We start from the raw sequence: 23,792 nt of genomic DNA, 5'->3' as shown, positions 1-23,792 counted from the left end.
TTAGTGAGGATGTAGTTCCAGCTTGCTTTGCACAGTCCAAAGCTGTGACGAAATGAATATGATGCATTTAAGGATAAATATTCTCATCCTTGTCATCAGCCCACACTGAGCTATTGAAATGGAGAATGTGGCGTGGAGAAAGCCCAAAGCTCAGCTAGAACACACACCAATAGAAAAGTCCAAAGGAGGAAATTAAACTTGTGCAACTGAATGAGAGGTTTATGCTGATGGTAATTAAAGCAACTCCTATACATAGACATAGACACAGACGTAGACATAGATGTAGACACTTTGTTTTTTACCCTTAAAGATGTAGCTCTGGTCTTGGGTGTTACCAGACTGCCTCTCCTGCGTTTGATTTAAAAATGGCTGGGAGTTGTGGGTGTAACGCAGGCAACAAATCTTACTTTACATTTGGCAGGGCCAATAGAAAGATGTAATATGTCATATCTCCTTAGTTCAGAAGGCAATTAAGAACATACTTCCAATGCAAATGTATGCTGATCTGAACAAAGATACTTCAAATCAGAGTCTTACTTGTGGCTTGTGAGGTGGTTTTACAGGACCTACCCGTTTTCCAAGCTTTTGACAAGTGAGAGGATGGAAATGTTATGATAGTGGAAGATGAGTTTCATGTGAGAACAGGGCAAGTCACAACTGATGCCACTTTCACCTGTGTTGAGGTATTAGATATGTCACTGCAATCAAATCATTCTGTAAGCCGTGTGTCAGTGAACCCATTGTTCTGTAGTGTTTTCAGTCTAGACTTCTGACTGTTGCTAGAAAATACCATATTAAAAATTGTTTCCCCACTTTTTTTGATTTGTAGGATATCTGGAAAAAATGTTTCCTGTGAAGTAAATGAAATGAACAAAGAGCGTGTCTGTGGCTTTCCAGTACTGGGTGATCAAAAAACCTACAATTTCCTATTAGGTGTCTCCAATCCTATTGGACAAACAGAAGCATCACTTTTGGTTGATATAAGTCAGAGAGGTAAGAGTTATAAAGGGAAAGAGATATGGTTACTGCATGCTAGACATTTGTTTATTTGGGGTTTGAAAGAAATCTGACATAGTATGCTTGTGATTATTTTGCTTTGTTGTCACAAGTATTTTGCTTCCTTAGGTAATGTGAACTTAAAATAAGAAAAGAAAACTTAGGGCATGTCCTGAGGCAAGATTAGGTGTACAAGGAGATTTCAGTACTCCCCAGCAGTGCTACCAGATTGGATACAATGCTGGATGGATAAATGCTGCTAGTGATCTAATAATGAACAACTGCTGTTTATGTGTTGCTTCATATTCTATTATGCATTAATAATTAAAATTTAGGCATAAGTTCATGAACTGTGAGTGACCCTGTATTTCAGTGTCTGCTTATAAGGCGAAGTATTTGCAGGTTTACATCAAAAGCATTTGAAGCATAAAGAAGTGGATCTAAAAGAAAATAGCAGAAGCATTACCTGCTGTTGGTAATAGCCTGATCATCTGCAGTCATGAACTTATTTCATTGCACACTCAGTGTAATCAAGGAAAGGGAGAAGACAACCACCTTTCTGCTGCTGACTCTCTTCCCCATCCTTTTCTGTCTCCACAATCACAGCTTAGTATTCAAGGCTTCACAATACTTACAGTGTTCAGCCAACCTATCTGAAAAACTGAATTTGCAGTTCAAGTTTGTGTGTTTTTTATATCCTAATGACAACTACCTTGAAACTGCAATTGTAAGAGTAAATTGGCAGGTCAATTTAGCATGGAGGGAGTTTGGGACAGGGAGAGTTCATCCAGGAGTCCCTCCCTGTCCTAGTCTGAAGATTTTAAGTTACAACTTGCAAAGTTCCCAAGGTTGGGTGAATTTCATGTGTCACTGTGGTCTTCTGAAATACCCCACATTTCACTGTTTTGATTAACTAAATAGAAGATGAAATGTTTTTTTGAATCTCCGTCTCCTTATCATGCATGCCCAAAACATGCAGCTTAAGTAAATTTGTTTTCACATTTGGTAACTAAGAAGCATTTTAGGAATGAGGCTGCTTGCAGGTGTCTTTGAAGCCCAAGATATTCTAGGTGCTAATCAAATAATTTATTTATTCTGATCCTCTTCAATCTTTTAAAAACATTTTTTCTGAACTGAAATTAATGATTTTTTCTTATAGTAAGTGTTTTTTTTGTTGTTTGTTTTTTGTTAATTTTTAAGTTCATCCAAAAACTCCGGAAAAGTTAACTGTTTCTGGTAACAGCTCTACAAGCGTCCATCTGCGTTGGTTTATAAATGGCAGTTTTGCTGAGATCAGGCTTCTGTGTCAAATTGAAATTAGCAATGGTCACTCTGAGCAAAAACTGGTAAGTGTTGTTTTTACTGATTTATTATTATTATTTTGGCTCAAATATTGATCTTTTTCAGAGCTTCATTATGGTCATCTTATTAAATGATGAATACAGTAATGACTAGGAGCTCATCTAGTAAAATCAGAAAAAGTTGTGCTTGTCTCCATTGTTGCCTGCTTTCCTTATGTTGGTTGCTTTTAGGTAGTTTAGGGGAAGGTCAGTTTAACCATTGTATTATTTGGTATTTTGAGATGGTGTATTCATGCCTTCATGCACAGCACTTGATGCTGACCCTTTAGACAACAATCTGCCAACTGTGCGGACTGTCCTTCCTGTTGCAAACTGTATTAACATTCATTCATTCCAGGTCTTGCTGCTGCCCTGCAGACTTCCACAGTGGTTGTTTCTGATTGCCTCTAGTAACCTTTAGTTGGTTTAGTTTTTTTTCCCCCCATTTTCCTCAGAGAACATTTCATTTGCTTGCTGTCAGCACTTGGCACGTGTGTGGCTGTTATACGGAGTTGCTAAACCTGCTCGTGTGTCAGTGGTGTAGAGGCAGGATCAGGAAGGATTCTCCCACTGGCATATCAGTAGGTAAATCCCTGGTGAGGATCTCTGGGTAGGAGGTGGTGGTTTTGGGTGGGGTTCAGATTCCTAGTGTTTGGGTTTCCAGCTGCTGCCCAGTGTTGGTGCTCTGTCTCACTGGCTGGAGCCCTTCATCCTTATTGCCTAACTTAGCACGTGGTGATCTGTGTCAGTGGGAAAGCCTAATGGCAAAACTGCCTGTTCAGCTTTTCTGAGGTTTACCCCCAAATTCTTTGTTCATGTGTTCAGATGGAGTGTCTCTGACCAGCTCAGGTAGGTGGATGCTGAATTACACAGTCTCGGTGCACAGAGCCCAAATTTATAATATGAGCACATTAAACTCAGAGGCTGCTTTTCAACAATGCTTATTCCTCAGGTCAATCTTTAGCAGAGGTATTTTCTTACCCAGTTGCATTTAGTTGCACAGCCCTGAATGAAGTCACTCAAGCCACAGAAGTGATGCAGCTAACACTGAGCATAATTGTTATATACATTGTCTCTAAAATAATAGGGTGGTAATAAATGCGTGCTTTATAAGAGTATTTTTTTAAATGCTTTCAAAGCATTTTCAGAGTGTGGAAGCCTTAAGATTTTGTATTTGCTCTGTAATGATGTGCTAAGTAGTACCCAGAGACTAGGCACTGCGGAGAAAACCATAGGTATTGGGAATTACCAGAGGAAGAAACTGGCTTTAACATGTAAATAACAAACTCTGACAGCTCTGCTGTGTTGGATTTTGGTGTGGTGGTGAGATATCCTCACCCACAGTTGTCTGTGTTTCATTGCTCCCAACAGTTACTGTTTCTGAAGCAGTCAGCAGTGGAAATAATTGCTTGAGCATCACCCACCCCCAGCTCAGCTTAAAATAATAATAATAATAATAATAATAATAATAATAATAATAATAATAATAATAATAATAATAATAATAATAATAATAATAATAATAATAATAATAATAATAATAATAATAATAATAAGTTTTACATAGTTCTGTTTAGCCTGAATTGCACTGCTTGAAGCCTGGGGTGCATAATTGCTTATGAGCACTGGTATGGGGTCAGTAATCTGGAGCAGTGAGTGATTATAAGGTCATCCACTACAAACTTTAAAGTTTTCTGCACCTGTATCAGAGCCCTGTGTTACAGATATTTTGAAACATGGCACACAGCTTGGTAGAAGCTTTTACAACATTGTTACATTGTCTTTGGTTGCTTAATAAAAAACTTCCAAGTGTCCTCTGTAATAAAAAAGTAGCTGTGAAATTGTTATGGGTTTTTACATGGCATTTTGAGGATGTTTTCAGAAGCTTCTCCATCCATATGAGAGATTGTTGGCTTTTTTGTATTTTTCAAGTTGTCGTTTGGCTTTAGAAATGCACAATTAGTTGCAGCTTAAAATCACTTGGAGTCCAGTTTTTGGCAGCAGCTGTGGTGCACATGTGTTATAATTAGAATCAGTAAAACATATTCCCAGGCTTAGGGATTTTTATGTAGTCGTGAAACTGAGATGTTCTATAGACTTGCACCATTTTAAGAATAACAGGAGAGACTAGTGCTGTGGTAAGAGCTGTGAATAGAGGCCAGCTGGGTATGACTTGGATACTATGTTTTGAAGGAAGAAGCCCTGTCTAGTATGAAGGTTGCATGATAAGCTTCTTGTGCAGATGGACTGCCTTTAGCATGCATCTGTGAATACGTCTTAGGAGAAAGTCCTTTGTCCACCCAGTCTGCTGTGCACAAGCACGATGTGAGTTCAGATTCTGAATACCAAAGGTGAAATCCTGGCTTGCCTCCTGCACAAACATTTTGCTGCTTATAGAAGAGAGGGGGCCTAGACGAGGTTGGTGGGAAGCAGCAGCTTGCTCCTCCGTGCAGAGTTCATCCTGTTGAAGGCTTACACTTTTAGGGAACAGTTATAGCAGAGGAAGTGAAGTCCATGTTCTCTCTCTTTTTCACTCAGAAGTGCTACTGACTGGTATTTCATATTTCTGTGCTATATATGACTTCATTTTGACAGAGAGCTGAGGTTCTCACAGTGACAGACAGTTGGGTTCTCACACTGCTTCTCTGTATGCTCTGTCTGTCTTTGGAGAGACTGCTTTCTATCAGGCAAGCAATAGCTACGTAGGGTTTGACTGCAGCTTTTTTTTTTTTTTTTCACGCAGTCAGTATTCTTGGGGGAAAATATCACCTTTCTTTAAATGTTGACTTTAAACATAATCTACAAGGAAAAAATATATATGTAGCATGTCAAATTCTGCAAATTTTTAACAGCACAATGTCTCCATGCCTGGTGGAAAATCCTCAACTTATACAGCTCAGCTGAACACATTGCACCCCTACACCAAATACTGGTTCAGGGTGCGCTGTTCAGCTGCTGATCACTTCTGGAGATGGAGTGACTGGAGCAGGATAGAGGAGCACACAACACTGGAAGCCCGTAAGTGTATTCAATTCTTTGATGATAAAGTGTGGAACTTGTGAAGCCAAGTATTTTTAAAATTAGCTATCTAAAAAGCCAGTTTTCTGACAGATATTAAATTGTCTACTATGCAGTGTGGAAAAAAAATATGTTCTTTTTTCTTAGCTCCTGCAAGAGGACCAGATATCTGGAGAGAGAGAAGTCCTTCTGGAAAAAGTCTAAAAATCTTCTGGAAGGTAGATAGGACACTTAAAGGTTTAATATATTGTGTAATCTAACTATGAAAATCTATTTTCCTACGAATTTATAAATGAATGAAATTTATAGTCAATAAATCAGATTTTTTTTTTTAAAAAACTTTTTATATAACTATCCACTGAGATAAATATTTCGCCCAAACGGGAAGTTACTGAAGTCTTATAATTTAAGGTTTGCATTGAGAAGCATTTTATCGGAACAATTAAATTTTTAATACATCCCAGTAAAAACAAAAAACTTACAAACTAAAATATTAATTTCTAAAGTTACACTTGAATAACTGTCTTTTCTGCCTGGTAGTCCAATGTATTCATCAGATACGACTGAGACATTAAATTCATATTATCCGATGACTTCTTTTAGTTTGTTTGTTTTTCCATTTTTGTTGTAATGTGCTCTGTGTCTGTTCATAGCCCTTATCCCTTTCTGAAGCCAATGGAAAAATAGTGTCTCATGAAGTTTCCTGCTACCTGCTAGAGAAACCACTGGAGTATAAAGAAGTCACAGAGCCCTCAAACAGTACTGAGATAAAACTTGGAAGAAATGACTGTGTAGTCAGTGTCGTAGCCAAAAATCATGCAGGCTCATCTCCTCCTTCAAGGATAACAACTGTAGAACTTCCAAGTGGTGAGTACTCCCAGTGGAGAGCTAAGCACCTTCAAAGTTTGGAGAATGCCTTGTTGAGTTTGATGACTGAAAATTAGATGATACTTGCTTTGTTTGTTTGATTTTGTTTTGTGTTTCTTTTTCCCACTCAGTTCTGCTGGATGGGAGGAAAAAATTACTGCTTTGTTCTTAGGGTAGTGTCTCTCCAATTAATTGCCCTCCCTGCATAAAAGAAGGGTGATAGTGTGCAGCCTATGTTGCACTTTCCTGAAGACCTCCCAGGAACAACAAGAATGAAGCTTCAAAGCATTAGTGTAGTTCTCTGATATTTATGGATCTCAATTTATTTCTGTGCATTCTTGTTGAGACGCTGAAAAGTGTTACATGCCAAAGAGAATCAGAATAAGGATTTGGTGGTGTTTTGTGCCTTTTTAAGAAGGGAATTCTTGGTTCAGTGCCTCTGAGCTCTGCAGGAGAATATTAATTAGGCTGGCCAGTAAAGTGTTGGCATCCTTGTGCTGGGAGCTGGGGTTTGAAAAGAAGGTAGGACTTCAGCTTCCCAATTAAAACACTGCCACTCTTGCTGCGGGCTTTTGTAAAGGAAAGTAGCTGAGCCATATAATGATTTTCTGCTCTTAACACTGAGCTTGTGGAGCAGATAATATCGCATATTACTGTTGAGAGTCCATGCTTTTCTGCACGCCAGGAAGAGTGTAATCTCCCAAAGATGAAACGCCTGGCTCCTTTAGTTGGTTTGCCTGGAGGATGTATGGTACTGCTTCTTCTTCCCCACCCAGAGAGCAGATATCTCAGTCACCCTTCTTGCAACTCAGGTTCTGATAAGAAAATGCCATCTCTTGCAGGAAGAAGCATGCTTTGAATGAGATTCACATCGAGAGAAAAACTGAGTTTGTTTCTATGCAAAAGAAAATCATTGCTCTTAATGGTTTTTTGTGCTTTTTCAAAACAGCAATACATAAAAATGTATTCTCAATTTGCTCCCTGGAGGGAAAAGTAATAGGAACAGATAAAAGTATAGGACAGATAAGAGAATGAAAACGCTTTTGTAGCTCTCCTTGAGCAGAAAGAGAGCTAGACTTTGGGAGCTGGGGAGGTCTCTGTAATAGGTTTGTGGTGTGGGACAGCTGATGGCAGCTGGAGCTTTGCAATCATTTTATAGCTTTCTCTTGGAATGAGCACTTGGGTTTCTGAGGTTCTCCTTGGTGTTACCCAACTTGCACTCGTTGAAGGTTTGCTCCCAAGTTGGTATAGGAATTGTCTGAGTCACTGACTGGAGTCATGAAAGATGACTCATTTACTGAACTGGATGACATTTCTACCCAAACATCTTTTCTGGCTGCTTCCTGTGTGCAGTCTGTAAGTGCTTTTAATGTCTGTAAGAGATCAGTGGCTCTGAAGCTTGAGATCTGTTGAGGTTTTGTGAAAACTGAAAACACAAACAAAGGGTACTCTGCCTTAATTAATCTGTTACTGTCTCTGAAAAGTGCTGTACAGAGTTTGGGGCACATAATCTGGCTCTCCTCCTGCAGTAGTGCTGTAGTGCTGGTACTTATTTCTACTACTGTAGATTGCAGCTATAAATACCCCAAAATGAGCGGTACTGTCCTGGGTGAAGCTTAGTCTTCTGGCTCAGGAAATAATATTGAATGTGGAATATTTAAGCATTTTAGAGGCTGTAATCACAGTCTGTAAAAAGTATTTCCTGTAAATAGGAAAATTAAAGCAGAAACATTAGAAATATGTTCTTTTCCAGCTTTATGGAAGTGTAATTTCATTGGATGTGTAATAATTTTTTTAGGGAAAAGTATTGAAAGATTCTAGCATTGACTTTACTTTGTTTAAGTATTTGTTTTTCTTGCCATGAGCAAATTAGAAAAGGATTTTACACTTAGCTGTCTGTTAAAATTATTTAGAATAAGGCAGTCCTTCAGCATTCACAGCTTGTCTGTGAGAGTGAAGTTTTCACAATGTTGCTTCTTAAAAATTGCCCTTCAGCCTTCCATGGTTTATAGCTTTAATGACATGAAATAATAGCCTCAGTAGGGAGCATAAATGAGAAAAACTCAAACCCTGAGACTGTTTTTGAAGATCTGTTGTGGGGCCACAGCTGTTGTGATGGCCTTTGGAAAACATCCCTTAGCTCTGCAGGGTCCCGTCTGACAGCCAGCCATGGAGGAAAGCTGCAGGAATCAGAAGTTATTCCCAGATCTGATCAGTTCAAGAGCAGCCAAACCTATAATAATCAGAAACAAACAAACAAACAAAAGAACTAAAAGCAAAGCTGTTTTGTTTGTTTGTTTGTTCACCCTGGTGGTGAGACTGGTATCTCGGTAAAGCTCACCCGGGACTCAACTCTTGCTGTTGATTCCCAGTGAGTAATTGTTGTCTGTGATTGGGCGAGTGACAGCAAGACAGTCTGAGAGGAACACAAAGCAAGCTGTTAGATGAAATAACAGCAGGAATTTATAGCTGCAGGCTCCTGCCAAGTTGGTGTCAAGTCAGATTTGAACCTGCCATCTGCTGTAAGTCCTTACCTTGAAAAAGTGCTTTTTTAGCCAGTCCTGAGCTGCAGTACTTCTCGTCATCATACTTAAGACCGGCTGTGGGATTGCTGCAGGCTACATCTGATTTCCAGCATTTCACAAAGCATAGCTGAGTGCACCGCTTCGAATTTCACAGTACCAGGAGTGCACTTCTTGTTCTTAGAAATGACTGCAGTTTATAAAACCTTTGTGCACTGGCTGAAAGCCTTTCTTCCAGCTTGGACTACAGATAAGTGTCTAGTCTCTGATGGATTTTTGTGTCGTCTTTGTCGTAGACAATGTCAAAACAGATCGGGCCGTGGCAATGGGGAATGGAATTTATATTTCTTGGAATTCTTACCCCAACATGACCTGTGGCTATATAGTAAAATGGTGTCATTCATCTGGGTCTGAACCCTGCAGTGTGGACTGGCAGAAATTTCCCTCCAATACAACAGATGCAGTGATAAAATCTGGTAAGTCAGAAATTGTTTTTTGTGATTCTTTCTTGGTCAGAGCCTGAACAGCAAGTGAAATGATAGCAGCACCAATACTATAGATCAAAGATTGTTGCACTGCTGTGTGCTTATGTATACAAATGAAACTGTTCTTAGCGTTGCATTTATTTTAATTTCTTATGTAGCCATGCCAAAACCAAATACCATCTCATCCTTTGTTTATTAACTATTTTGAAAATTACCTTTTCTAGCTACACTGAACAAATTTTTAATTCATCAGAACGCATAATGGTTAATCTAGGGAGTGGGGTTTTATTTGGATTCTAAACATAAACAGCCTTGCTCAGGATGAGGGAAAGACTAATCCGTTGTTTTTACATCAGGCAGATTTTTTTAAGTGTGACCTCCATGTGTTGGCTTGCTGTCAGCAATTGAAATTTCCTGGAACAGGGCACATTCCAGGTCTCTAGATGCTGGTGGGCAGATCAGGGAAATGAGACTCAGCTGCGGTGGGACTAATAGGAGCAGAAGAGGAAAGAGAGGACCCAAGAAAGATGATGGATTTTTCATTGCTCCCTAAAAGGATATATATATTTGCTTTCAAGAAGAGTTCAGCATATAAAGCCTCCATTAGAGAAATCAACTCGGAACTGTGTGCATTGGAAAGTCAGGGTGAGGGCAAATTTTGTCAAGGGGGCAATATGTTTTCCTGCTTGTAATTACAATGCAGTGTCCATGTTTTTGTTTGTGCTGGCTAGAGCTTGCTTTTTCTAAGCCGACAATACCATGTCTGTCCTAAATGCACTGCTTGACTCCTGAGCTCTTTCCTGGGATGCTTCTTGCAGCGTGGAGCTTCCAGGCTGCGAGGGCAGGGCTCAAGCTGGCAGATTTGCCTCTGTGCTTGGTCCTGCTGGGAGAATCTCTCCATCTGGACCTCAACTGTTGCAAGATCCACTTGACTTCTATAGTGGTCCACAGTGGCATCTTGTTTAGAAAAAGATTGATGGATTTTCATTGTGAAGGTATTGACTTGCAGAAATCACAGGGAGTGGTAAATCATTTACTCAATGTATCAGACACCTATGCCCCCTTCAAAGACAAATAAAATGGAAGTTTGATGACTCTCTGGGTTTTGTGGAGTCATTCCAGACCTAGAATTCATTGCTGAAGTGCTTCAGTATCACTTTTGTGAGTTCTCTGAATTATTTTTTTTTTGTACCGTTGTTGCAGTAGGTCTATGTATTTCAAAATGCATTTTTGTTTCCAAGGAGGAGGCAGGATCTACATGGCTGCTGTGGGTGGAAAGAAAAAGGATTGTTTCTGGTAACTTCAGTTTGTGTTTCCTCATGGAAAGAGTAATTTTTCCAGTTTGAGTAGCTTGTTTTGAATTCCATTTGTTTAGAACCAAAATTTCTCCAAGACCTAGATTTGCTTACTGGTCCTAAACTGCACCTGATGGCCTCTCTTTTATAAGAATTGCAAATATGGATAGTGTTTATACCTAACGCTGTAGCCTAAGACTCATTTTTTAATACATATTTATATAAGTCTGTGCCATGTGAAAGTTAAAAGCATCACACTTTATAAGTGACATCTTCTTACTGTCTGATTTTCTCTTACAGCTCTGTTTAGACCTGGAGTGAGATACAACTTTTCACTATATGGTTGCAAATCCAGTGGATATCAGTTACTGAAAAACATAACTGGGTATACGAAAGAGCTGCGTAAGTGCACTTTATCACTCAGGATCTTTACAAAGTGAATTTAGACTGTGTCTATTTTTAGCTCAGTGTTGGCAGAAGATTGAGACCAGAATCCCCATACAGTGCTACTGACTTCTGCTCATTCTCTACGTATAATTGTAATATATTTCTTCAGCCACTTCAGGTCCCAGCATGAAATATCCCCCTGTCCTTCAGCTTGTATGGTGGCATAGGGTTTGCCACCACAGAGCAGAAGTTTGCTCTGTAGGCAGCAGTCTTCAGAGCTGAAGGCACAGTTACAAGGTGAACCACAGGGATGTGGTCAGCTCTTCAGGAGAGGAGGCAGCTTGCATGGATTTGTCAAGTCAAAGCACATTTGGAGTAAAAGATGTCTACAACATTTCTGTGTATAAGAACTTTATAAACCAGAACTAGACCCTAGGGTACAAACCACTCTGAGAATTGCACTTCCCGTACTGCATTCACCACTTTTATTGTGGTTGTGATCCAGAGCAAGGCTTACTTACATGGAAATGCATTAGTGGCTGAATGCTTTTCGTTCCCAGGAATCTGAACTTGTCTTACTCTTTAACAGCTCCTGTGTAAAGTGTATTGTAACTATAGCACCCATCTTCCTTTGAAGTTTGATGTGTTTTCTGCTAGGACACTTTGCTTGGAAAATTTTGCTGCTGAATTAATCTGATCCCTTGGAAATATCATTGTTTATTTCATTCCTAAAGTTGAAGGTGTGAATAAGGCGATTTTACCAGAAACTCAGCCTTCAGCCATTTGCATCTCTGTAAAAATAATGTACAGTCTCCCAGAAGAATTTTCAGTGTACATTCTCAACAGACTTGGAAGCTTTCAAGAAAAAAGATAAAGGCTTTTGTAGGAATAAGAATACACTGGACACATGGAGGAAATTTATTAGAAACTGAGAAATATGTTCACTTTGCACAAGAGTGTAGATTTATTCTAAAACATCAGATTTGCCTTTGGTCAAATAACCATCAAGACAAAATAGATACATTCAAAAACATGAGTTCAGCACCAGCAGTAACATCGGACTAAGTCCTGTTACGTGACCTTACACAACACCTGCTGTAACACTTTCTGTGGGGTCCAGGAATTGCAGTAAGGACTTAAAATACCCACTAAGCAGTTCTTTTAAGCAGAGATAGATTTCCATGGTAGCAATGTGAAGTTTGGAAGACAAGCTATGTGATCACAAAGTTAAAGCCTTTAAAAGCTAGGCAATTTATAACTTCTGAATGTTTATGCAATCTTCTGGCGTTAGTTGCAGGAAGAATGTGTATGGGTCTCTAGCAAGGCAGCCCAAGAAGAGATTTTTCTTTCAGCTTCTGTTAGTAGATAATATTGCAGTAATTAATAACAAGGAGAGCAATAAACTTATATCTTTGTAGTGTCACCTGCTCAGTGTTTTCGATATTCTTGAGAGTGAGGGAAAGATATTCAAGAAAAAGCTGAACATGCCAGACCTGAGATAAAACTGATGCAACACTTACCCAGATTCTGCATTTAGTACTAGGGTTTATCTTACTAGCTTTCTCCTTCATAATTCTCCTTACAGCTCCAAAACGTGCACCAAATTTTACTGTAGAAGAAACTTCTTCAGATTCAATATTGGTAAAATGGGAAGACATGCCTATTGAGGATTGTCAGGGGTTTTTAGAAGGATATCGTCTTTCCTTTGCAAAAGGTGAAAAAGATGCCTTGAAGCCTAGACTTTTGGAATCAGGTAAATGAAATCTATAGATGGTAACTTCCTTGCTTAAGCTTTTTCTTCTTCTTCTTTTTCTCAATACTTGAATTTCACTTTAAAAAAAAATGTTTTTATCATAATTCAGTTGCATTAGTCACTGGTATAATTGGTCCCTGATATGTGACAAAGGCATTTGAAATAATCAACTCCTTGTGTGGGTAGCACAGTTGTTTTTTAATATAAGGCAAAAATTGGAGAAAAATATGGTTCACTGAGGCTGTGGAGCTGTGTAGTGACTAAGTGGCAGTGTGGCACACTGCCCTACGTAGACATGCCCCGGATGGACGACATACGGGGGAGGTTACATGGCTATGTCTAATAGGTTATATTCTTCCACTACCCATCTTGTGAGCACACTCTGTACAGATCTGAAACATAACACACATTAGTAAAAGAGGACAAGCATGAGAGTAAAAAATTCAACACAGGCCTGTGCTGTTTGCTGCTGTGCAAGCAAGCAGCATGACCAGGATTCTCTGTTTCAGTTTGTCGTTACACAGAGAGTTCTCCAGATTTAGTAAGCTGACTTCAAGAATGTCTTGCTAATGCTGAGGCTGTCCCCCTGAATCCTTTCTTACAAGGTATGCTTTTCTTTCTTCTTCTAAACAAACAGGGAATCCAGAACTTAAAGTTAAGAATATCACTGACCTAACAAAAAAGTCTTTGAAAATACTTGATCTTCAAGGGAAAACAAGTTACCAACTGGATCTACAAGCCTACACAGCTGGTGGATTGAGCCCTCCTAACAGCCTCTATGTGGTGACAAAGGAAGACTGTAAGTTGAATATCCCTGATCATTAATGTTCTTTAGCATAGGGGCTGTTCAGTGTATATAAAGCTGAGTTTGTTTTTTTTTTTCTGGTCCCTTTATGTACACTGGGCCTGCAGCCTATTTATTTATTTATTTATTTATTTAGTTGCTTGTTTTTAAACACAAAAATGTTACAGTTCAGAGTGAGGAAAAACTAATTTCCTATTACAGCTATCTTAAGTTTTTTGGTAACCTACGCAAGAAAAATAACTTCTAAACTACTACTATATGGTAGAGCCTGAATTTACTCTTCTCGAGCATCTAGTTGTTCTTGTCAAGTTTCCCATGATGAATATCTGCTAATACGTGATGGGAAGAAAGACATTATGGAAATATTTACCAGTTTCAGAATTATAAACAGATGCCTCTTTGCTTTGAATTCAGCTTTATCAATCCCCTGACAGAAACAAACCCAGAAAGACAGTTACAAAAAGATGTTGACTTTGGGGAACAAGAATTAAAAAAAGTATTCCATGTGGAAGAAAGGACTAAACACTGGGGTGCAACTAAAATACACAAAAAAGTCAAACATGAAAGCACTTAACATCCATGAAGAAAGACAGTGGGAATGTATCAGAGAGCAACCCTGGGGATTAGAAGCACTGTAAACCATTTAAAAGGCAGCACAACTTGTGCAGTGCAGTGCAGTTGGCCTGTAAGAGCCATTACCAGAGATTTGGTCAGCTCAAGTAACCTGAAAGTGCAATGCCAGTGCCTCCTGAGAGCAGTGGCAATCAGTGGCAATGGAAGCCTTTCACAATTAAGCAATCAGAAGGAGGTATCTGCTGATGCTGAAGTAGCTATGACTGAGTCAGCTCTATTTACAGATGGATTTTTGCCTTTCCAGCAAAGGTGAAGTTTATGGAACAGGTCACTGCTCACAGACACTGTTAGCTGTTTCTGCTTAGATTAAATGGTCTGTACTCTGTGGGACTGTTAGAAAAGGCATAAACCTTGCTGGCAACTTTGGATGATATCTTTAATGTCTTTTTCTTTTTCTGTCCCCCCAGCTGTAGGACTAATCATTGCAATTCTCATCCCTGTGGCAGTGGTTGTTCTGCTTGGAGTGGTGGCGAGCATCTTTTGCTATAGAAAGAGGGAATGGTAAATGCCTGCATTCAGTTCTGATCTTCTGGTTGTGTTTGCTTCAGTGCTAGATTTTTCCATTATTTGTGTTAATCTTTGTTTTCTGCAAATACCCAAAGATGTCAGTGGGCTTTTACAGACCTTTGCATAAAAGGGGGTGGTAAAAACACCTCATAAAAGGTGAGGAAGAAATTGAAATTAAGTTGGAGATAAGGGAGAGTTAGGAATGCAAAAAGGTTTTACAGGGGCCTGTCTCCCAGTGAGTACTGTTTATAAATAGTTCCAAAATGGAAATAAGCTGGCAACATATTGTAATTTGTGAGCTACCCACAAACACTCAGGTAGACATCCCATCTTCAGTTTCTCGTAAACATGGCGTATCAGGTTCCCTAGTTAAAAAAAAAATGGTTTGCTGTTCTTTCCATTAAATACTCAGTGAAAGTATAACACACTAAATTTTTATGCCAGATGTCTTCAGTATTCTGAATTAAAGGGAAATGTCCTGACCCTGTCAGTGTATTGGCAATCTGTTTCAGGGCTTAGTAACTTAAAAGTTCTTTCTTTCCTCCTTAAAGGATTAAAGAAACATTTTATCCAGAGATCCCGAATCCTGAGAACAGTAAGGCACTGCAGTTTCAGAAGAACATCTGTGAGGTAAACCTGATTTTAAATCTAGCATTTTAAACTTCTAAGAGGTATTGCGAGTAAAGAAGACTTTTGCAAGTTTTGAGTCTTCTGCTCCTGTTGTAAAACAACTCTGTGGCAGAGGAGAGCAGGGCAAGACACTGCGTGACTTCTGTATGTATTGCAATGTATTCCTGTCTTGCCACACTAATAGGAAGTCTCTGAAGATGGGTACATTACTCCCCGTTAGTTGTTATCTTTGTCACAGTGTTAGGAGAAGTGGAAAGTCTATGTGCCACATCTCCAACTTTCTGGTAGGCACCATAGTTGGAACTGAGTGTAACATTTAAAGAACCTATTTCTTCATGGTGAGGGTGACGGAGCACTGGGACAGGCTGCCCAGGGAGGTTGTGGAGTCTCCTTCTCTGGAGATATTCAAGGCCCATGTGGGTGCCTACCTGGGCAGCCTGCTCTAAGGAACCTGCTTTGGCAGGGGGTTGGACCCAATGGCCTCTGGAGGTCCCTTCCAACCCTTTCTATTCTGTGATTCTGTGATTCCGTGAACCTTCTGGAATGGATTATACATAGCTGAGATTTGGGGAAATGGTTCTCAAACACTTACTGCAAGATCTGGACTCTCTTTAACTTGGCTGAAATGCTTTAACATTAACAGGAATTTGTGATGAGCCAGAAAATGAGAAGTAAAACACTTTTTTTTTTTTATTTTATATTGTACTAATGGCAATGGAATGAATGCAAGCCACAAGCCAGCATACTGGTTTAATTTGGGCAGACTGTTGCTTTCCGGACGTCCAAGTTTTGGTTTAGTCTCTCGCCATTCTCCTTTTTCTTACTTCAGGGAAATAAGACTCTAAAAACACTGGAAATGAACCCTTGTACACCCAATAGTGTTGAAGTGGTGGAAACACGGTCTGCAGCTCCCAAGATTGAAGATACAGAGATGATGTCCCCGGCAGCAGACACTGTTGTACCTGAAGATGGATCTGACTCAGAAACAGAAAACCATGTGGTTGTGTCTTACTGCCCCCCTATCATTGAAGAGGAAATCTCAAATCCCCCTATGGATGAATCTGTGGGGTCATCTCAGGTGGTTTACATTGACATCCAGTCAATGTATCAGCCTCAAATTAAACCAGAGGAGGAGTCAGAAATAGACTTAGTGACTACAGCAGGCTATAAGCCACAAATGCAGCTGCCTATCAGTGCTCTGAAAATAGAAAGTCGCTCACCTGCAGAGGAAGAATCAGATAAAACTGCAGGTTACAGACCTCAAGCAAACACAAATGCCTGGAACATGGACACTCCAGACTCTCCTGGATCAGTTGAAAGCAACAACGAAAATGCATCTTTTGGGAGCCCTTGCTCTATTAATTCCCGACAGTTTCTGCTTCCCCCAAAAGATGATGAAGATTCTCCCAAACCCAGTAACATAGGGTGGTCCTTTACACACTTCTTTCAGAACAAACCAAATGATTAAGTGACTCCACATTGCACCTGAACCTGCCTTCTAAATAAGCTCTTATTCCTGATGTTGTAAAGAAAGGAGGAAGAAAAGTGCAAAAAGCATGCATTATTCTCGGAGACAGTCAGCAGAGGTTCTAGTAAGCTGAATGTTATCATGTTTAAGTTAGTGAAAGTGTTGATGTTCCATTTTAATAGAGGCTAAGAGGCCAAAGTTATAGCAATTTAGTTATTACTCTAGTAAAGCATATTGGATATAGGGGGTATTGAGTTTAGATCTCCTGATAAATGTAGTCAAAGAACTCTGCCTACCTTCACATAGTGTTCCAAGATTAATATGGTCTCATACAACTTATAACTTGGAAAGATTGCTTTGCTTTGTCGTAGTTGTCCTCAACCGTGCATACTCAAACAGTGTATCCCCAACAGATTTACTCACTTGAGGGTTTCATTTATCACAAACCTCAGCCTAATGCATGGAAAGGATATGGTTGGAAACTCTTGAGATCTTTTACCTAGTGATAAACTAAGAACAAATCAAAGTGCTACTTTTTTTTTTTCTCCCATACAAAAGGGTATTGTCACTGCTTAACACTTCTGAAGCAATGGCTTTTCAAATCTATTGCTTTTTAACTAGACACTAGTTCCTGTACCTACTGTATGTTTATTCAATGTTTGACTCAGGGGTACAAACTTGGGAAAAAAGTGTAACACTGATTTAAACCTCAGCAAGAACTGCATGAAGTTTTAAACTTTTTTTTAAAAAAAGAAACACTTTGAATGCTCTATATTTTTTCTATCCTTGGGTTAAGGAATTAATGTTTCCTAATGTATTGCACTAATACATTTTGTATTTTATAGTTTCAGCTCCAGATCTCCTGCCTCAGAGTGGTACAATACTCCATTCCCCCACAGTATTCAGCAGTCTTTGGACTATGCAGTAATGTAAGCCATGAGGAAGTCTCTGTCCACTAACACTAGTTGTCCAAGCAGTTTGGCACCAGAAATTAGAGGTAGTACTATAGCTCCTTGAGAACAAATTGCTCTTTGGATGGTCTTTATTGCATTAGCTTTGCCACCTGCTGCCTGGCTGTTCTCCACAATGTCTATACAACAGGACCTTCTCTACAAACCTTATCTAGGAGTACAAAGTGGGATTGCTCCAGTGGCATGGAGAAACCCAAGAGGTTTTAGTGCCACTACTTCTACCTCTCCTTTACCAGACATGTGAAGCGAAGATAGCTTAAATTATGTAAATTTGTGTGCTTAAAAAAGTGTTCAGAACAATCATCTTTGAAAATTTTTGTTTTTGCATATGCATCTATAGGCAGCTGTAATTGTAACATTTCACTTTGTAAACTTCAGACTGTGGCATGCTATGAGTTTCACTAGCTTACAAGACAAAGTACTTTCTAATTTACCTATTCCTTATCACTTTATAAGTAAAACACAGTAATGAGAGATCAATTGTTTAAATGCTTGATCAGAAAGGGTCTTCATAAAGTTGTAACTAAACCTTTTTCTTTTTTTTTTTTTTTTTTTTTTTAATTTTGATTTCCTGAACTAGATTGTGGCTTTTGGAATAAGTAAGATGAGTGGATTTCTAAATGAGATTCCAGACCAAATAAAGAGGTTGAATTGGTTGAGTTGGCTAAGGGGCTAGTTGTAAAGGTGTGTGAGCAGACCAGCAGGATGGCTAGCTTAACAGATGTTCAGTCTACAAAACTGCATTATCTGGCCATCAAAATAAAAACAAGCATTAGGCTAAACCTAGTCACAGCAAGGGGTGGTGTGGTTTCAGTTACTGGAAAGTCTCTGCCATCTCTGTAGAATGAAAATGCAGAGGGATTTCAAGACTGACAGAAAGGCAAAACACTAAATAGCTTCCAAATCATCATGAGTAGCAACTGCCTGTGTGGGCCTTCTGGAAGAGTGAAATGTGAAGCCGGTAAAACCAGATCAGTTTGCCTGAAAGAACTGAAAGTGCAGATAGGATTCTGCTTTTGAGGATGAATCTTGGAATTAACAGAGCTGCAAGTGAAAAGAAAGGCAGTGTGCATAGCTGGTGTCCATCTGTCACCAGGCATCCCTGCAAGAGAAAGTTTCCTGCCTAACCTATTACTGCCTATTATTCAGAACACTAAAATAATACATAAATGGAAGCAGTTCTGCTCTTTGTGCTTTATAGCTGGGCAGTGGGTATACCCTAATACTAACCATGTTTTCTTTCTATTCCAAAGCTCACAAAGCTTCATTTAGAAATGATTTCTTTTCACTAAGGCAGATTTTTCTTTATATATTTATCTCCTAAGATGAATTTTAGATTGTGCTGCCATATGCTTTTAATTGAAGCAGAAGATGTCAAGAACAGAGTGCATGGATAGTGGTTTGTTGTGTTTGTGTTTAATGGAGCTGTTTCTCAGTGCAGAGGAGCAATTACTCTAGTATGGTGATTCATACGAAAAAAGAAAACTGATCTAGAAGAACAACAGTGCTTTCTTATGGCTGTATATTGCAAGAAGTAACACCAAACTGAAGTTAGGGAGTACTGTCAAATTTTAACTTGCCAGACTAAAAGTCAGGTTGAATGCAGAGAACACTTGGAGCTCACAGAAATCAGCCTAACACCCTGCACAGTGCTCTTATGATAGTTGAACACAAGTATCACATATTCAGGTTTTCCTTCACGCTGCTCTTCCTTTTCAGTGAAGCCAGAAGCACTTTCAATTGCTTCATTTCTTAGTGATCAGGTAGTGGAAAATTCCCCAAAGTTAGGGTCTGCCTCAGTGCTATTAAGGCACTTGAATGTAATTATCTGTCATTGCTATTTTTATTATTTATTTTTTTTTTTTAAACTTTGAATATCTATTTTATTTGTCTGGTATTCTGACTTCCAGGATGTAGGGCAGAAGAGTCCTGTTAATAGCAATGGCTTACCATATCCTTAATCTTGTATCAGTAGCACTACAGTGGGGCAAGTAGGGGAGAGACACAGGCTTGCACAGCATATGTAGCATTGATTACTGTTGCTTAATGGTTATGAACCAGTGAGTAGTCTTCATTCCAGCACTAGAAAGGTCAGTTACTTTCACTATGTGGTTCCCATCGAGCCTATTCAGTGCTACCAGTGAGGACTCCTTTCAAATGCCCGTCTTAAATCTTCTGCAGCAAATCCATGCACTAGATGGGCAGGGAGAGTATGTGTGCTAATTCAGTAACCAGATGAAGACACCCTTAGGTGCATGCAGTAGTTAGAATGAATGACAAGGACTGTCAGGGCACAGTCTTACTGGCTGAGCCTGAGTGACATGTTAAACCATCTTTAAAGCATCTTTAAGAATGTCTTCCATACCAAATTCACTTTCAAAGTGTGGTGCTGTTTAGCTTCTAGATGTACTGGTATCAATTGTAAGATTAAAACTTTGGGCTTTAAGGGGATCAGACTCCTCGTACTAGTGCCTTTGGACTTCCCAGTGAGCCTCTTCAGTCAAATTAGGTGTGAGTAGAATTCCTTCTCCTTGATTTTAAAAAACTTATTAGGAATCTTGTAGTCCTGTATTTCATAACAGTAATTTTCTGAAAGATCTTATTCCTTTATTGAACATCTATTTTGTTTTAGTCCTTTTAAATTTTTGCTTTTTTTTTTTTTCTAAAAGAATAGAAAGTTCTTTTTTTTTTTTTTAATAAAAAGAAGGAAAAAAAAAAAAAAAGAAAGAGAGAGAGAAAAAAAACTTCCAGAAGGGATACAAGCAGAAGAGATTGTATCCAAAACACTGTTACTCCTAACTCAATGCTTCAGTTCTCTGGCTGGATCAGTGTTCAGAGATGCAGGGTGCCAATGTCAAACAATGTCTTTCCAAAGCAAATCATCAGTGCTGCTGCTTTTTTGTTTTGAGCCATGCCTGTCAAATGTGACAGTTGGGTTTGTTTTTTGTAATTTTTTTTGTACTGTTCACTTCATGCATGGAACAACGGTCATGTTTGATGTAATATCATGCACTCTCCTATTTGACGTGTTGGTTATTTTTGCTGTTCTAACTGATGTGCAGGGGCTGATCTGGGATCTTGGTTTTGTGTCTTAAATTTGGGAGTTGTTGATTTGAATGTGATATACCTCACAGAACTACTAGTTAATATTTCAACAAGTAAGCTAATGTTATGGGCAGGCAGTGAATTATCTCCCCTGCTGTGTGGTGGCTGCATATGCAGACTTAGGACCTAATCACTGACATTTGTTGTTGTAGGTGTCTCTGTTATCCATAGCTGCTGCTTTCATGGGTAAGCTGTTTCTAAAGGGAACCAGTGGCTGTGTTGTCTGTCACGGCACAATTGGCAAGTGTAACATGTTTCTTCATCTTTGGTTTATGTGGGGGACCAGAGCTTTTCTTTGCTGGGCACAGGGCAGGCAGCAGAGTACTCCTGCTCAGCTCAAGTTTCAAGCTGCTCTGAAGAGGCACATTCAAGCCTCCTCTCCCTCTCTTTCTCCTTCTCCCTTTCTCCCTCCTTCTCTCCCCCTTTTCTTTCCCTTTTTGGGAAGTACAACTGTGTAAAGTTGAAGTGGAAGACTGTGGGGTTCCCTCTTATGCTGTCCTCCTGGACACTTGGTTGAACATGAACTGTAGCAAAAATGAAGACAATTGAATGCATTTGAGGGAGGTGATTGGATATCACTATTAAAAGGCAATGAGAAATTGTGTGGTCTATTTTTAGACAATTGTTTCTTTGTAAATAGAATATTTGTACCTATGAGTAGATAGAAATATATTAAAAGAATTTGAAATGCATAGGAAAAATATGGGTAGTATTTGAACAATCAGATTCCTAACAAGGCTCTGTACCATAAATACATCAGGAGCTTCCCATGTAAATAGCATCCTCTGCTCCGCCACGACTTTGATGAAGACTTCAGATCAAATGACATTAGTATTTTTAACACTAAGTAAGGTCCTAACTCCTTAGGCAAATACGTGCTTGCAGCATTGTGTAACTAGGTGCGTATTGCAGAAGTTGGCTTACGGTTCCCTAAGGATGTTTTTTTGAGTCCTGTACTTGAATGCCTTCGGAGGTGCATTTTCGCCTAGAGGAAATGGTTGCTATCTACACTCCTCCTGCCATCCTACACAGAGTTCATGCTGCCATGCATTTAGCAGTGACCTGTCTGCCTGCTGTTCAGAGACAATGTCTGCAGTTCTAAGGATTCGTTGTTGGCTTCTTCATTGACTTGTCCTTAGCAAGCCTGGGAACACAGTCCCGGACCCCAAATGCTGAGATTCAGAAACATTGGAGTGTTTAAAAGCTCATTTCCTCATGCTTAGGCCTGTCTTAAATTTGTAAATGCCTTCTTAGAAGCTGGAAAACAGTTTCTTCCATAACAATTTTCTTTCCCCTCCTCTCCTATTTATATAACTCTGGATTTTCCCCAGTGTTTCTAAGATAGCCAGTGTTTATTTCCTTTTTGCATGTTATGCAAACAAACCTCAGATGATTTTGGCAGGGTTTTCTGTAACTTTACAAGTTGTCCCAGGGTGCATAACAATGCTTTTTCCCCACAAAAATGTCTATTAATTGATTTCTCTTTTGAACAAAACAAAAAAAAAAGTCTAAAGAGAGTATTTGTATTTCATATGTTGGGGGCTGAGCTTCCAACTGCAGGTGAGCTGGCCTGTGAGCAGGGTGCTCTGTGAGGGATGGTGTTAATTGCTTGCCAGACTCATCTTGCCCTTGTGCCTGGGTAACTCTGTCATGAGCCAGCGCAGAAGCCATCCTTATTTCTTAACGTGTTACCTGATGGTGTCTCAAGATAGGATTTTGGACAGTCCCAAAGCTGCACTTCAACTGGAGTTACCTGAAAGCAAGCTGCAGTGGAAATAGATGCACAGCTTCCATGAGCCTGCCACACGTTTCAGTACCTTTTCAACTCACTTTGGTCTAATGTGAAAACCATAGTACCCAGAGAGCAAAGTTTAACCAGAGACTATGTAAAAACTGAAATGTTTTCATTTTCCTTATTTGGGCTGAGAAAAGCTCCAAAAGCTCAAATAGGACAAAGTAAAATAGACACTGGTAAGGTCTCACAGTTTTTAGTAGTAATATAAATAAATAAATAAATAAATAAATAAATAAAAATCTTGAATTTCACTGAGACAGTGTTTCCTTAATGTGATTTTAAGAATGGCTTACGATGAACAGCACCGTATGCTTCATAGCCTGCCAGAAACATTTGTAAAGCAGGGATGGCCAAAAAGGAAGATAACTGAATCACCTCTCATCTGAAACCCTACTTGAAGGTAAAGATAGTTTGAACTTTGGTCTGGCTATGGCACACAAAGCAGTGGAGCTAGTGAAGTCATGCAGGTCACCTGAAGAAAAAAAAAAATGTTGTACTATAATGCTGTAACTTTCAAAATATATACTGTGAACAGGTTCAATGTTTTTTTAGCTCTTTTTATACCATATTTTTTACAGCATAAGTAATTTGTTTAGAGATGTTTTTATGTTATGTTTTTACAAAGATTTTAATGGACTTTTGTTGAATACTAGTGAAAATATTGTTTCCCAATTTGAAATGGTCATCTATAGAAATTAGTTCTGAGAATAAATCAATAAATCAAACTGACAAAATAGCCAACCTAACACACTAAACCTAATCAGTCATTTAACATATTTCTTTTGCTGAATGATAACAAAGTTTTCCAGCTTCCAGATCTGTTATGGAAAAAAAAGATGTCTTTTACAATTTAAACAAAATCATCACAATGCACTTTAATGAAGTTGTAGCATACCAAGTGGAATAGTGATTCAACAACATGTATCAACACAAAAATCTGTTAGCTAAGCAATTAAACAAATGCATGTTTGAAAATGGAAGCATGGGACTGTGTTGGGGAAATAATATTCCAGTGGGGCAGATGATATGTAAGACTAACCTAACACTAAGATACCAACTTTGCATACATTTTACGCCTAGTTTGCTTGGCTGTTGTAACTCCTGTTGTATTGCTTGTGTGTCTAAAAATACGCATGTATTTAACAATTTTACCATAGTATTGCCATGGAATTTAATAAATATATTTTCTTACACTCTTACATGTTTTGATATTTC

General features: G+C 39.0%; 1 protein-coding gene across 7 annotated transcripts in view; it reads left to right on the top strand.

Moving 5' to 3' along the window:
- The window catches only part of LOC309889912 (leukemia inhibitory factor receptor-like), a 90,322-nt gene extending 66,546 nt beyond the window's left edge, over nucleotides 1-23,776 (top strand). For 6 of the 7 annotated variants that reach the window (XM_082783116.1, XM_082783117.1, XM_082783115.1 and 3 more), the window contains exons 10-21: nucleotides 830-993; nucleotides 2,197-2,342; nucleotides 5,189-5,354; nucleotides 5,502-5,572; nucleotides 6,008-6,221; nucleotides 9,040-9,219; nucleotides 10,824-10,925; nucleotides 12,496-12,663; nucleotides 13,301-13,462; nucleotides 14,509-14,602; nucleotides 15,160-15,238; nucleotides 16,068-23,776. In XM_082783116.1, coding sequence (XP_082639242.1) covers nucleotides 830-993; nucleotides 2,197-2,342; nucleotides 5,189-5,354; nucleotides 5,502-5,572; nucleotides 6,008-6,221; nucleotides 9,040-9,219; nucleotides 10,824-10,925; nucleotides 12,496-12,663; nucleotides 13,301-13,462; nucleotides 14,509-14,602; nucleotides 15,160-15,238; nucleotides 16,068-16,706 — 2,185 coding nt within the window. In that variant the 3' untranslated portion in view covers nucleotides 16,707-23,776. The remainder of the gene's footprint in view (nucleotides 1-829; nucleotides 994-2,196; nucleotides 2,343-5,188; nucleotides 5,355-5,501; nucleotides 5,573-6,007; nucleotides 6,222-9,039; nucleotides 9,220-10,823; nucleotides 10,926-12,495; nucleotides 12,664-13,300; nucleotides 13,463-14,508; nucleotides 14,603-15,159; nucleotides 15,239-16,067) is intronic. The other variant, XR_014319337.1, reaches the window with a different exon arrangement.
- The last annotated feature ends 16 nt before the right edge of the window (nucleotides 23,777-23,792 follow it).

Source organism: Aythya marila, assembly GCF_965140915.1.
Source record: "Aythya marila genome assembly, chromosome: Z".
In the NCBI taxonomy this organism is placed as follows: Eukaryota; Metazoa; Chordata; class Aves; order Anseriformes; family Anatidae; genus Aythya; species Aythya marila.
Note: the sequence above shows the minus strand (reverse complement) of the source record. Positions and strands in the feature narration are given on the sequence as shown.